The sequence below is a fragment of the Acanthochromis polyacanthus genome, chromosome 9 (genome assembly GCF_021347895.1).
Source record: "Acanthochromis polyacanthus isolate Apoly-LR-REF ecotype Palm Island chromosome 9, KAUST_Apoly_ChrSc, whole genome shotgun sequence".
Classification (NCBI taxonomy): Eukaryota; Metazoa; Chordata; class Actinopteri; family Pomacentridae; genus Acanthochromis; species Acanthochromis polyacanthus.
Window position 1 is genome coordinate 12296175 of NC_067121.1, and position 15035 is coordinate 12311209.

Here is a 15035-nt window from a genome sequence, read left to right on the forward strand (position 1 = left end):
GAGAGCAACAAACAAAGTTCTTTCAGTCTTTTTTAGTAAAAAAACAGAGGATGATAATTAAGCGGTTTAAGGCTGAGCAGTAACTGTTTTTTTTTCCTCATGCTTAACCTCATCTGCCTTAAACAACTGCAAAAACAATCAACTGGTACAGCCTATTTATGATACCACACAATCAGTTACTCGCTTGTATTTCACTGGCCTGAATTTAATAAATGTTTTATATAGTAAAAACAGGGCTGAGAGCTCGGAGGGTGAAAGTGCAGTGAACAGACGCTTCCCAGAGCTTTTCTACGGGATCTTCTGGGATTGAACGGAACTAATAAACCCTAAAATACTTGCTGTTAAATTGCTGAGCAGATTCTCTTTGTGTCGGATCATTTTATAAAAACATAGAAACCGTTCACCCATGAAAATAGCATGAATTTCTATACCAGCTGCATTGATAAATGACTGAAAATCAAAAAGCTTTACATGAGCAGCAAACAATAACCAAACGAGTCCCAACCTGACATCGCGTCACTCTTCACTTTTGAACTTTTGTCAGAAACAAGTGATAAAACTGATGGTAAAACTCATCTGAGGTTGTGGAGAAGTGGAGTCGAGCGTCCCTCGTGTTTTCCACGGTCATAAATTCGGGTTACAACTGCACAATAAGTTATGAAATCCATCGTTGATGCTTCCTGGGAGAGAACAGAAAGCAGAACTCTTCCTCGAAATCCAAACTTTTTTACTCCTCGTGACTTCTTTTCCTGCAACAGGTTCCAAATGTTGTGGCAGCATCTTTGCTTTTTCCATTTAGGTGCTTTTAATGTCCAACGAACACATCCAAGGATCATTTTATTGGCTTTTATTTTACTTACTACTTCATATTTCGGCTTCATTGTTTTTCAGGGGAAGATACTGTCATTTTGAAACCACAAAATGTATTTATTAGATAGACAGATGTTGGAAGATTAAGAAAAACATATAATACCCTAAAATGTGATTGATTTTCATAAACTGATGAGTTAAAATAAGCTCCACCTGGACAAATTTGAACTTAAACTTTTATACTTCGCTACATGTTGCATCTGCATCTTAACTTCTTATGATTTTACATTCTTGTGGTACTACTATTATCAAAATAAGGACCTTAAATTTGTTTTAAAAACACTTCTGCTTTTGCTGCAAGTAGTTAAAACATATAACCTCTCCAAAATATTGGTTCAATAAAAGCGCATAGAAATTATAAACTAAATGAGCACTTTCAATTCAGTTCAATTCAATTCAAAAAACTTTATTTGTCTCCTGGAAGTAGTTGGACACAGCACGGAAGCAACAACTGTACAATAGCAGTAGCAACCATGTGTTAGTTAAATAGGACAAAATTTTATTAAAGCTGCTGTCCGGAGTTTGAATCGCAGCGTCTCCCAAAACACTGTTGGTCCCTCCCTCTGAGTTCGCCCCTTTATTTGTGCATGCGCGCAGTACATGAGAGAAGTGCCCGGAGTGCTGCAGCATCTCGCCTGTTTTGCTGTTTTCCCCTCTTCTACATTTAGTACATTTAGTAAATAATAAAGGAATTACGTTAGAATGCTGTATTGAGTCTAACTTGTCCTAATACCAAAATAACATGAATCTGCTAGGACGAACGAGTAAAGTTTCAATATGTGATAACACTCGTGTATCCCTCTCGATGACGTTGTTTATCAAACTTAGTGCATTTACGCGTGTATATGTGTTACATTGTTTATTTATTTCTATCTAGAGTTCAGAATTGCATGACTCCTCTGACGAAGAGTATGTCCCAGACGCCCCAACATCTTCCTCCAGAGGTCGGGCATCTAAACGAAGCCGTCAGGCGGGCTATGGAGGCCGTGGTCGGGGAGCGAGGCGAGCACCCCGAGCCAAAAAACGTCCTGCAATCTCTTGGCCTGACAAGCCGTGGGATTGGTAACTTTTCTGGAAGTTGCTGAGCCCTGATGCTCTCTCCTCCACAAGCAAAACAAATGTGCGCGTGGTTGCGTAGTGCGTAGCTCGCCCACCTCTGCATGGGCTTGCTTGCTGTGCGCGTAACCGTTGATTGACAGCATGACAAAGCTGAAGCTCGAACTTGATTGGTCGGCAGCGACCGGCGCTTTTTGGAATAACATGGGGGTCTATGAGAGGAAGGCGGAGCTCAGGAATAAATTTTCATATCGCGTTATACTAACTTTATATTATAGTATCGAACTAGACTAACACATTTAAGCTTTGTTAAAAATGATACATAAATTGAAAACAAACGGAAACTCCGGACAGCAGCTTTAAAGGTAGAATATGTTGAGAAGCGAATAAAAGTAAAACATTGTGTTGACATCAAAGTACAAAAGGTGCAAAGTGAGTGTACATGAATTTAGCAACATGGTTCAATAAAGGAACATAATTACAGTATTTACATGATGTGTGTACTTTACTTTGGTGCATTTAGAACAAACTATTAAAGATTACTGATCTTAAATTGTTTATTGTCAGTGATTTCTAGCACCTAAGCAGCATTTTCTTAGTACCAACAAACATTACACATACTTTTTTTTATAGTTTCGTCTTTTTGCGCTTTAATTTGTATTTTTAATACATCTACCTCAGTTTAAACTTTTTCTGCACCATAAATTATGCACACTATGTTTTTTTAAATTTTTTTTGTCTAAACCTTTTTGCCCTGTTCTTGTACATTAATATTTGTTACTTTAGTATGTATAAGTAGATGTGAGTGTGTCTGAATGACTAGATTAGCCCCAACAGTACTTAGAGACATATAACAACTAAGTATCTAATTGCACTGATATCTGTTATTGCTAAATATGACAATAAAGTGTTTGAATCTCTTGAAAAGTTAGAGTTGTAGATGGTTTATAAACTTAAAACAATGTTTGTTTGTGCAGAAAAGTAAGTTAGAGCAAGTATTTGCATCTGTAAAATACATTAAGAGGAGCAAAAAGTGCAGTATTTTCTTCTGAAGTGTAGTAGAATAAAGGTATAAAGTAGCAGAAAATGTGTAGTTATCTCAAAATAAGATGTAATACTTGAGAAAAATGTTCTTATGTAGAGCTGTTTATGTCTGTGTAAAACTGTTACAATAAATATACGAAGTTTAAATGGAATAAAAGGTGCAGAGGATAAAAAATTGTGGTTTATATATACAGAACTATCATTATTGCTCCAGTTCTTTTTCTATGATACAGAATATTTGGTGTGTTTTTTTTAGCACTAAACACACATGAACTGAGCTGTGATTAAAGGGCTGCATAGCTGCCTGATACACCGTCTGGATGGTGAAACTACATACCTGCTGTGGATTTATTCTGCAGCCCGCAGTTATTTTTACCCCTGCTGACAAGCGATGAGGATTTAGCCATAATCCAGCAAATCACATCTCTTGTTACATGGATGGGACGGAGCTGCGCGTCGCTCTGCGCTGTTATTACACCACGAAGAGAAAGTTTTTTTCTCCTTCTTGTGGTTTCACGCTGGCTAATGGCGGCTTCACAGTTGCGTCACAAATCAGGACTTGGACACGGCTGGCGCCATCACAGAGGCCCATTGGATGACTATCTGAACGTAAATAACTGCTGAGCAAGAAACTTTACTCAAGTACAATTAAACAGCTTGTGTTGTGTTACTAATATTACATGTTAAGGGACTTTTCCCCCAAAATGAGGTCAGTCTCATACAGTAATGTCTTTTATGAATTAAAGTAATAATTCTGTCTTAAATAACCTGAAAATTTAGCTTGTTTTTGGACTTTTTAAAGTTTTAACAACCATGTTTTGGCTAAATTAGTTATCTAGTTTACATTTAATGACAATAATGTTGCTGACAAATTACTCAACAGAACAATAAATGCAGAATGAGTTCTGTTGTGGAGCACTGCAGGCTTATTTGCTGTTAATTAAGGAGTAAACAGCCCTGTCCCAAAAAATTAAGTTCCTTTACAATTAAACTGCTTTTTCAGTTACTCTTTGAAGGAAACATCTTTTTATTTTTACTAATTTCTATCTAGCCAATTGCATATTAGATGGAGCAGTAACCCTTCAAATGGAAAAGCATCAAAAATAAAAACACTTAAAACACTGGAGGAACAGTAAATGCAAAATATTGGTAGAAGTATAAAAAATTGGACGAATATAATTTAATTAATATGTCAACGTTAAAACTTGTCTGTATACTTGTGCAGGGTCCAGAGCTAAAAATAAGAATGTAAACACTTACATTTAACCAAACTATGCTTTTTACCTAAACTTAATTACATGGTTTTGGTGCTTGATCTTGTTTTTTTTTCTTTTATCCTGTTCATATCACATGTTTGGGATCTTAGGTAGCTGTTTTCATTATTTGTCTGATTTGTTTTATCATAGAGCAGTTTATTTTCTCAATGTGTTGTACATACAAACTCATTATTGTTATTATTATTATGTGTTAATGCTTAATTCAATTAAATTTTATTTATGTTGCCCAGGTTCACAACACGTCATCTTAAAGCACTTAGCATAGTAAGGTCCAGACCTTACGAGTTACAGAGAACAGAAAATTCAACAATCCAAAGATTTCCAATGAGCGATAGTGGGAAGGAACAAAAAAATCCCTAGAATATAGAAGAGGAAAAAAGCTCCAACAGAACCAGGCTCAGGAAAGGCAGCTGTCTACCTCTACTGGTTGGATGAGAGTGTCAATCGATTTCAAACAATTCTAATAAAAAATCGTGATGAGATCATTTACCCAGTCTGTTCAGTCCTACCAAGTAGAAATTGTTGGTAGAAGTAGAAGCAGATATCACAAGAATAGTGGACAAAGTGTCGCCACATTTTACAGTTTGCCATCTTGCATTGCTAAACCTTCCAAAAGATTGCATCCATTTGTGTATTTGTGGATAGTTCAGTGCCCTTTGTGATCTTTATATTCTTGAAGTTTGTTTTTTTTTAACTTTTTATTTATTAAAAATTTTCAAACATGAAGAACAAACAGTCAAATGAAAAAAAATAAAAAGGTCACGGGGTGGTCACAACTAAGAAAACATTTCAAATAAAAGAAAAAGAAAACCAAAAGATGATGTACATCAAATAATACTGCCACAATATGAAAAATCCAGCCATTTTTTCCAACGTCTTTTGCCTAGCTCCTCCTGGAGCCGAAGTGTGTGGGTCATACGTTCTATCAATTTTATCTGTTCTACAATGGATATAAAAAGGTTTACAGTAGGACGCTGCTTCTGTAGCCAACACTTTGTTATAGCCTTTTTCGCTGATACCATAAAAATTTTCAAGAGATAGGCATCATCTGCTGTTAAATCCTTTGAAAAGCACCCGAGATATAACGTGGAGAAGGAACAGCTTATATTAAAGCCAAGTGTTTTAGAAATAATGTTAGTTACATCCAACCAAAAAGGCTGGATGAGTGAACAAGACCAAAATACACACGTGGACAAAATTGTTGGTACCCCTCAGTTAAAGAAGGAAAAACCCACAATTCTCACTGAAATCACTTGAAACTCACAAAAGTAACAATAAATAAAAATTGATTGAAAATTAAATAATCAAAATCAGCCATTACTTTTGAATTGTTGATTAACATAATTATTTAAAAAAACAAACTAATGAAATAGGGCTGGACAAAAATGATGGTACCCATAACTTAATATTTTGTTGCACAACCTTTTGAGGCAATCACTGCAATTAAACGATTTCTGTATTTGTCAATGAGCGTTCTGCAGCTGTCAACAGGTATTTTGGCCCACTCCTCATGAGCAAACAGCTCCAGTTGTCTCAGGTTTGATGGGTGTCTTCTCCAAATGGCATGTTTCAGCTCCTTCCACATATGTTCAATGGGATTTAGATCTGGGCTCATAGAAGGCCACTTTAGAATAGTCCAACGCTTTTCTCTCAGCCATTCTTGGGTGTTTTTGGCTGTGTGTTTTGGATCGTTGTCCTGTTGGAAGACCCATGACCTGCGACTGAGACCAAGCTTTCTGACACTAGGCAGCACATTTCTCTCCAGAATGCCTTGATAGTCTTCAGATTTCATCGTACCTTGCACACTTTCAAGACACCCTGTGGCAGATGCAGCAAAGCAGCCCCAAAACATTACTGAGCCTCCTCCATGTTTCACCGTAGGGACAGTGTTCTTTTCTTCGTATGCTTGGTTTTTGAGTCTATGAACACAGAGTTGATGCGCCTTACCAAAAAGCTCCAGTTTGGTCTCATCTGTCCAAAGGACATTCTCCCAGAAGCTTTGTGGCTTGTCAACATGCATTTTTGCAAATTCCAGTCTGGCTTTTTTATGAGTTTTTTTCAGCAGTGGTGTCCTCCTTGGTCGTCTCCCATGAAGTCCACTTTGGCTCAAACAACGACGAATGGTGCGATCTGACACTGATGTACCTTGGCCTTGGAGTTCACCTTTAATTTCTTTGGAGGTTGCTCTGGGCTCTTTGGATACAATTCCAACGATCCGTCTCTTCAATTTGTCATCAATTTTCCTCTTGCGGCCACGTCCAGGGAGGTTGGCTACTGTCCCGTGGGTCTTGAACTTCTGAATAATATGAGCCACTGTTGTCACAGGAACTTCAAGCTGTTTAGAGATGGTCTTATAGCCTTTACCTTTAAGATGTTTGTCTATAATTTTTTTTCGGATGTCCTGGGACAATTCTCTCCTTCGCTTTCTGTTGTCCATGTTCAGTGTGGTACACACCTTTTCACCAAACAGCAGGGTGACTACTTGTCTCCCTTTAAATAGGCAGACTGACTGATTATGAGTTTGGAAACACCTGTGATGTCAATTAAATGACACACCTGAGTTAATCATGTCACTCTGGTCAAATACTTTTCAATCTTTTATAGAGGTACCATCATTTTTGTCCAGGCCTGTTTCATTAGTTTGTTTTTTTAAATAATTATGTTAATCAACAATTCAAAAGTGATGGCTGTTTTTGATTATTTAATTTTCAATAAATTTTTATTTATTGTTACTTTTGTGAGTTTCAAGTGATTTCAGTGAGAATTGTGGGTTTTTCCTTCTTTAACTGAGGGGTACCAACAATTTTGTCCACGTGTGTATGTGTCCATAGTCTGCCGTTGTTTCCCCGCATTCTCTCCAACAGTGTGGGGGGACCTCGCTAAATTTAGATTTTTGTCTTGGTGTAATGAAAAAGCGAATAACTGATTTCCAGCAGAAGTCCCTCCAGGTGCCGGAGTTGGTAGATGAAAATTGAACTTCCCAAGCTTTTAACCACATTTCTTCAGTTATTGTCATATTCAATTCTTTTTCCCATTTTTGTTTTATATAAATTGTTGAGTCTGCTTTAAGTGTCATTAGACTACGATAAAGTTTACTAATGAGACCTTTAAGACTTACTGATTTGTATGCATTAGCAAAGGTATTAACCAATAGGGAAAGTTTTTGAATTTTACTGCTTTGGATCTTTTTAGTAATAAAATCGCGGAGCTGTAAGTATCTAAAAAAGTCTTGGTTCTCCAAGTTATATCTCTTACATAAGGTGCTGAATGACATTAGATTTGACTTCTCAAACATTGTATAGACTGCACTGAGGCCATATAATGACCACTGTTTGAATCTGGCATCATGTGAAGCAGGTAAGAAGTCAGGGTCATATGCTGGCCATCTAAGAAGTTTAACTTCCTCCTGGAGATCACATTTTCTAATCACCGACTTCCAGGTTTTCAATGCCAGGTTAGTCCATTGACTATTTGTTATAAAAGTTTCATATTCGAGGGTACCAAGTTTAGACTGAATTGGTACACCAGACAAAGAGCTTTCAATACATTTCCGTTTTGCAAAATAAGATGGGTCACATAAACAGACCAGGGGTCTCAGTTGAGCTGATATGTAGTAATCTTGTAAAGAAGGCAGGGCCTGCCCCCCTCTCTCCTTCGGCAACTGCAGAGTAGAGTATTTAACTCTTGGTCTCTTTTTCAGCCAAATGAACCTTGAGATGTGTTTATTTCATTCTCTAAACTGTTTCTCAGGGATCGGCACTGGCAATGATAAGAAAAAGTATAGTAATTTAGGAAGGATGTTCATCTTGATTGCCTGTATTCTGTTGCCAAAGTCAAGGGGGAGCAGGCTCCAGCGGTCAAGGTCACTAATTATTTCTTTATTTAAACGAATATAATTCTTATCATAGATTTGAGTTAAGTCTTTGGGTAGATAGACACCTAAATATTTTATTTGATCAGACTGCCAGTTGAAGTTGTATTTAGATGCTAATTCCTGTCCGGGATAAAAGTTGAATGTCATGACCTGAGTTTTTTGGATATTAAGACTATAACCAGAATATGAACCGTACGTTTCTGGCATTGTCATCAGTATTGGTAAACCAGCATCAGGGTCTGTGATTGTGATTAGCACATCATCCGCGTACAGGCATACTTTATATTCATTTTCAGCTATTTGAATGCCTTTTAGTGCAGGCTCCTGCCTTATTGCTTGAGCTAACGGTTCTATAAATAAATTAAATAAGTTAGGGCTCCCAGGGCAACCCTGTCTGCACCCACGTTGCAGTTGTATAGGGTTGGAAAGACCTCCGTTCACTTTTATTCTGGCAGTAGGGGATGAATAAAGCATTTGGATACAATTTATAAATTCTGTACAAAACCCGAATCTTTTCATTACTAGATAAAGAAAGTTCCACTGAACCGAATCAAAGGCCTTTTCGGCATCAAGACTGAGGATAACTGAGGGTATTTTTCTATTATTAATCTGTTCAATGATTTGTAAAGCTCTCCTTATATTGTCTTGTAATTGTCTATTTTTCAGAAAACATTCCTGAAGTTTAATTAGGTCGTTTACATGTATTTGTGTACATGTTTGCAGCCGTTCGTCATCATAGCCTCTTTGAAAAGAGTCGTGTTGGTCTATATTCAAGGCTCCAGACCAACTTTCTCATTTGGTCGCACCTCCCATCTTGTCTCAGGCAAGACACATCACTTGCTGAACATTTTCTTATCAATAGTCGCTACAAATTACCAATGTTCCCTAAGTGCCTCACATTGCAGGCTGTAGCTGCTGCTTGGTGGCTACAGTACTCAGATAGATGTGTGACCAAAACTTACCTTGAAAAGTAAAGTAGGGTGTTCTAAGGTCAGATTTGCTGCAGATGAAACTGAGTGATTTTTTTTTCTACATGCTTTTTTTTTCTGTAAGCAGCACTTGTAAGTGAATTTCATGAGAATACCACATTTTAGGAGCAAATACCACAGTAGATAGTGTTCCTGTAATGGTGCAAAGCTGAAATCGTTGTGATTAATGTTAATTTAATCTGGCAGCCCTACTTCAGTGTAAGTGAACTGATTGATTTTTTTCCTTCAGTGGTTCAGTATCTTCCTGCCTCCACCTGGCCTCTGATCTCAGATGGCAGTTTGTCCACCTCCTCTTCCTTCATTTTCTATTTAAATAATCAGCTATAGATCACTTTATCGTTTTAACACAGATCAACTAGACAGCTTGTTTTACACACCAGGCAGGGACAGACTGACAGAGCCACCAAAGTTATTAAAGTAGCTATGGGAGGACGCTGGAGTACCCGGAGAAAACCCACACATGCACAGGGAAAACATGAAAATTCCATGCAGAAAGATTCCAGGCCGGGACATGCACCGGGGATCTTCTAGCTGTGAGGCGACAGTTCTACCCTCAGAGTTACTGTGCAGCTCCAGTTGAAATTTCAACTCTCAAAAAAGTAGTCTGGATCCTTGATGAATATATATCAGTCCCAAATATTGGTCACTGTTCTGCTTGATTACAAATAATCTATATCGATCTGAAAATAAATCAATCAAACCCGGTAAATGCTACAGCTTCTCTTCTATGAGCATCTCATGTGGGTGCACGTTTCATGAGAACAGTGCATTTTTAAGAGTGCATACACCGAAGTTATAGGAGTACTACTTTCCACAACTGTGGTTGACACAGTAGCTGCTTGCAGTGACACTAATACAGCTTTATTGACCATCATGCACTCGCACAATGCGACCACTTGAAATTAGAACTCAGACTCTCTCAAATAATGGTCAAAAATGTGACCATTTTGATCTCAGTCTGTAGTATAGTTATTGGATATTGGATGTAAATGAGATGTTTTGCAATTTTTTTGTTGATGGAGCTGATTTGCGTGTTTTCACACCTGAGGTGGTTGTAATGCATTGTGCTCCTTTTGTAGTCCTCTAGCTATACTTTGTCAGTTCAGAGTTTATGTGTTTATAGTTGTGGAAGAAAACCTGAAGGAAGTGTATGTGTGTTCTTTCCAGTTGAATCATTTAAAAATCCAAGTAACACTAGTTGGTTCCTGCAATCCAGCTTTTCAACATTTCAGCTGTGACATCTTGAAGTCATGAAGGTGTGTCTGAGTCTCAGACAGTGCTCTATTTGTATAATTTTGCCATACATAAAAGATCATAGTTTAATTTACTCAAGCATAAAAGACGTTCTTATTTGTCTAATGGTAAACAGAAAACAGGAAAATGCAACGATTCCTGTCAAAAAACATGGCATGCTTCTACTCTGAATTTAAGATTAGAAAGACAGCATTTCGGTTTAAGTGCATCTCTTTTGACTCAGGGAGACCTGAGTTGGTCTCTGAGGGAATATTTTTCTGAGATAGTTTCGAAACACTAAGAAATTGCACAATTTTTGCCAACGCTGTAAAGCAGTTGTAACTCTAATGCCAGATTTATGTTGGAATGTATTTTTGTTGGTCTGTACAGAATTGCAGAACAGTGAAATAGAAAAACAACAAGTAGAAAATTAACAAATAACACTTACACTTACACGATCATTACTATAATAACACCTATTTAAATACATTTGTTGATTAACTTTGTTTCTACCCAATTTACAAAACTAGTTTGTTTTTATTTCTCTACATGCATATTCCTCTCAAAATATACATAATATATATTATTATAATAATAATAATTATTATTATTATTATTATTAATAATAATAATAATTAAAAAATACTTTATAGCTTTTTAAAAATCTGATACACGACTGAAACTGAATTCTCCAAGTTTTTTCAGTTCAATTTTTCAATTCAATTCAATTTTATTTATATAGCGTCAATTACAGTCAAATCGTCTCAAGACGCTTTACAGAACCCATATGCCTGACCCCCAGAGCAAGCCCAAAGGCGACAGTGGCAAGGAAAACACCCTTTTAACAGGGAAGAAACCTTGAGCAGAACCCGGCTCTATATAGGGGGGCCCATCTGCCTGCTGGCTGGGTGGGTTGAGAGGGACAGAGGAGGGCAAGGGGGAGGGATGGGAGAAGAGGGAGGGGTGGGGAAGCAAGGAAAACACAACACACATTTGAATGCCTTTAATTTACTAAACAACATGTTAGTTGTTTTTTACAGTATATTTCTTAGATTTTCGACAAAATACTATGTTTGAACCTGTTGCATTGTTTTTTACTGCACATATGTAGATCATAATTTTTGACTCGCAGTGCTCAGATCTCAGTTCATAAACCCACAAATAAATAGTATACATGTGTTTTCATGAAATCCTAATTGACTCCAACTGCTAAATGCTCAGCAATGAAAAAGAGGAAAAAAAACATCTGTGAAGAATCAGATCCATGGAAATGAGTTCATTTACTTATTTAATTGTGCAGTACAGATCAAATTGTGAAATACAGTCAAACGAATGAATTCTTTTAAGTCAAACTTTGTACATTTTAAAGCACACTTCTTTGATTTTTATTCTAGTTTTATCATTTTTTGGAATGACACCATTGACAGCGGCCTGATTTACCTCATAAACAGCAAATAATTTGTCCGTAATCTGTTACATCTGTGCAAAATATTGCTGAAAAAGGAGCTTTCCTCTAAGAATTAGTGCTGTTTTGTTTATAAAAAGAGTGCAGGTAGATCATTAACAGTTTATCTCATAAATTCACTGATGTATTGCTGAACTCTTCTATCTCTTCCTCTCTTGAAGCTTGCAGATGAAAGGTAAATACACTTGATTCTCAGCTGAGGAGCACATTATGTAAAATGTTGACATAGCTGCATGTCCCTCCTTTTCTCTGTTAATGCACTTGTCATAATAAGTAACCGCATTTACAACATGTATCCTGAATGTTTATGTGTGAGATGTGAATGTGACTCAACCAAACTTATTTGTAAACAGTTTTTTTTCATGTTTGACGTCTCCACAGTGACCGTAAAATTGTCATGTCGTGTGGTGAACGTTTTACAAAATCCTTAGTCAGGAAGATTACATGAAACATATACAGGATTTTGGAATATTTCTTCCAGTGTATACAAGGCAGGGTTTAGTCTGTACCAGTTTATAAACCATATTTCCACAACTATGGGTTTATTTTGCTGTTTTGTTGCATATTTGTTATGTAAAAGCCTGTTTTTAGTTTCAATCTTTCAGTAGAATAAGAGTAATTACGTGGAAAGTAATCTCCAACACACCTCAAATTTACTTTTACTCGTTTACATAAGAGAGAAAGTACAAAGAAGTTTGTTTTTAGCATTCATTGTCTATTTTTTCACAGCTTTGTCTTCTGTCTGTTCAACTTCACTCACTTCTCCTTTTTTTCTGGTTCGTTTTACAGAAGCCGTATGCCTGTCAGATCCCCGGATGCACCAAGCGATACACCGATCCCAGTTCATTAAGAAAACACGTCAAAGCTCACTCAGCCAAAGGCCTTCAGGACAGAGAGGTCAAGGTACCGACAGCAGCTAGATTCTCACATATCGAACAATGAACCATCCTTGTGTCTTTAAAACACCATAAGATGTGGTTGAACTACGTTGTAGAGAGATTAGAAGACATTTTTCTAAATAAAACATAGCAGATGCATTTTAAAACCAGTTTAAGGCCGCTTTTTAAGATTGTTTTGCAATTTTTTTAAATGATTTAATTGCATCTAACTTAAAACAATGGTATTTATATTATTTTCTAACTAAATATGAAATTGTGTACTACCAATTGAAGGAATTTATATAAGTTGGTCCAACATTTCTCTTTTTTTAGTGTATTTGCCCTCCAAAAAGTATTGCAATGTGAGCAGTAATTTCACCAAATATTTTCAGACCACTTCTGAACTGAGAGATTTAGAGAGAAACATCATCAGCATATTCCTGCATTTCAGAACTTAAACTTTCCAGAGATGTTTAGTGCTTTGAAGAAATAATGAAATTTGTAAGAGGACGACCCAAGCACACACAGAACTGGAATTATATACTAAAGGTATTTAAATTGTAATATAAAGAATTTATATGGTAAAACAAAGGACAACTTTTCTTATTTTTCTTATAAAAATTAATTCACGCTCTCATAAAACTTGTTAAATATGAATCCTCACAGTGTTTATCTACATCGCATTGCCTGCATGAGCCAATGTTAAACGCAAATGATCAAAAACCAACTATTTGGCCCACAGCGATTTGCTTCATATAAGAAAAAACAAATAAAAACCCAATGAGATCTGAGTTTCTGTGCCACCCCAAAGTGAGTAATGCTCTCAGCCTGGACGCTCCCGTAGAAACTGGCTGGCTTCGCCACCATTCATGATGCAAACCTGCTGCCTGCCTTTAACACAAGAAGTCACAGTTGTTTCTTCTTAAACTAATGAAAACAATACAAACCATGATGAAAGCTCATATCAGATTCAGTCTACTCGTAATTTAACAGTCATTGGGATCAGCCTCGCATCTTATTGTTTGTACCGATTTTCGGTACAAAGCTTCAAGTTCTTCATGTCAACTGACAAGAAGATGATTTTTAAACCAAAAAACTATTATAAAGAGAAGCAAATGTCTGTAATGACTGTTAATTCTGATTAATATTTTAAATTCACTCAACTTTTTTTCCTCAAATTCAGTCAAAACTAATTCTTTAACTTAAGTTTTGATATGGGAACTTAATTTTTTATGCCAAACCAAACTCTTCATATTTGCACCTTAAAAGTATCACAATGTGAGTATTAACTTCACAAAATCAAATATTTAATGTACAAATGAACAGAATAACAAAAAAAACGTTATTTACGGAGGTGCGGAAACAAATTGTCAATAACCACATAAATGTGACTCCATGAGCAACATATGAAGAGTGCAAAAATCTGTTAACTTTGAGTTTCTTGAAGAGGGATTTCTCAGGTTTTTTCATGAGGTCCTGAGAAGAAAATCAACGGTAACTATATAAAAAAGCAAATTTCTCTCCTGTTCTGTTGCATTTTGATGTTTTCCATCCAGTTTACAGTGAAGTGAGATGTCTGTGCAATTTGTTCCTTTTTAACTTCAAGGCTCAGAAAGGTTTATTTAACAGTGAACTGGTATTTTATATGGTTTTCAAATAGAGAAGCGGTCAATGGTCGTCCTGCAGGTCTTGTTTCTGAGCGGAGATGGAGAGCATCAGCAGCGTGTTTATGATTCGGTAGGATGAAATACAACAAAACAAAGTATTACACTGCCTGGAAGTCAGAATAGGGAGTCTATTGTTCTACGTTATCTGGGCCTAGTTTGTTTTCTATGGACCGTGAGTGACACTGAGGCATTGTGTGTATTCCCATGCCTTGTTTGCTTTAAACAGAACCACGTGTGCTAGTCAGTTGTGACATGGCTGACACGCCCCGAGCTGCAGTAAACCCTGTGGGGCTCAATAGGACTTTGAAACATTAAACACCCACTTTATAAGCTCCTCGGCATTTCTTCGAGCTGATATGTCACAGCCATTGAAGTTGCTGTCTTCATAAACACTGGTTTAGGCGAATGTTTCTCGGTGATTATCTGTAGCTCTTTTTGTGGTTTCTGGGTGTCCTTCACAAGCTTCTTCTGGAGTCCTGGAGCTGTGCATGAATTGTTGTGGAAAGTCCTGGGGGATGGTCTGTTAATGCTGGATAATAAAGTAAATTGTTTTGACTTAACTTTGTTAGAACCTTTTTTTGGAATGAGATTGCCAAACAGGATTTCTGGATTTTGTACCTAAAGAAGTTGGATTGCAAATGAGATCCAGGCATCTGGATCTTTCAGAAATGAACAGCAGAAA

At 36.8% G+C, this 15035-nt stretch overlaps 1 protein-coding gene across 1 annotated transcript in view; it reads left to right on the top strand.

Moving 5' to 3' along the window:
• LOC110967259 (zinc finger protein GLIS1-like) overlaps window positions 1–15035 on the top strand; it is a 101249-nt gene that overhangs the window by 71404 nt on the left and 14810 nt on the right. The window contains exon 4 of the mRNA XM_022216810.2: window positions 12598–12711. Coding sequence (XP_022072502.1) covers window positions 12598–12711 — 114 coding nt within the window. The remainder of the gene's footprint in view (window positions 1–12597; window positions 12712–15035) is intronic.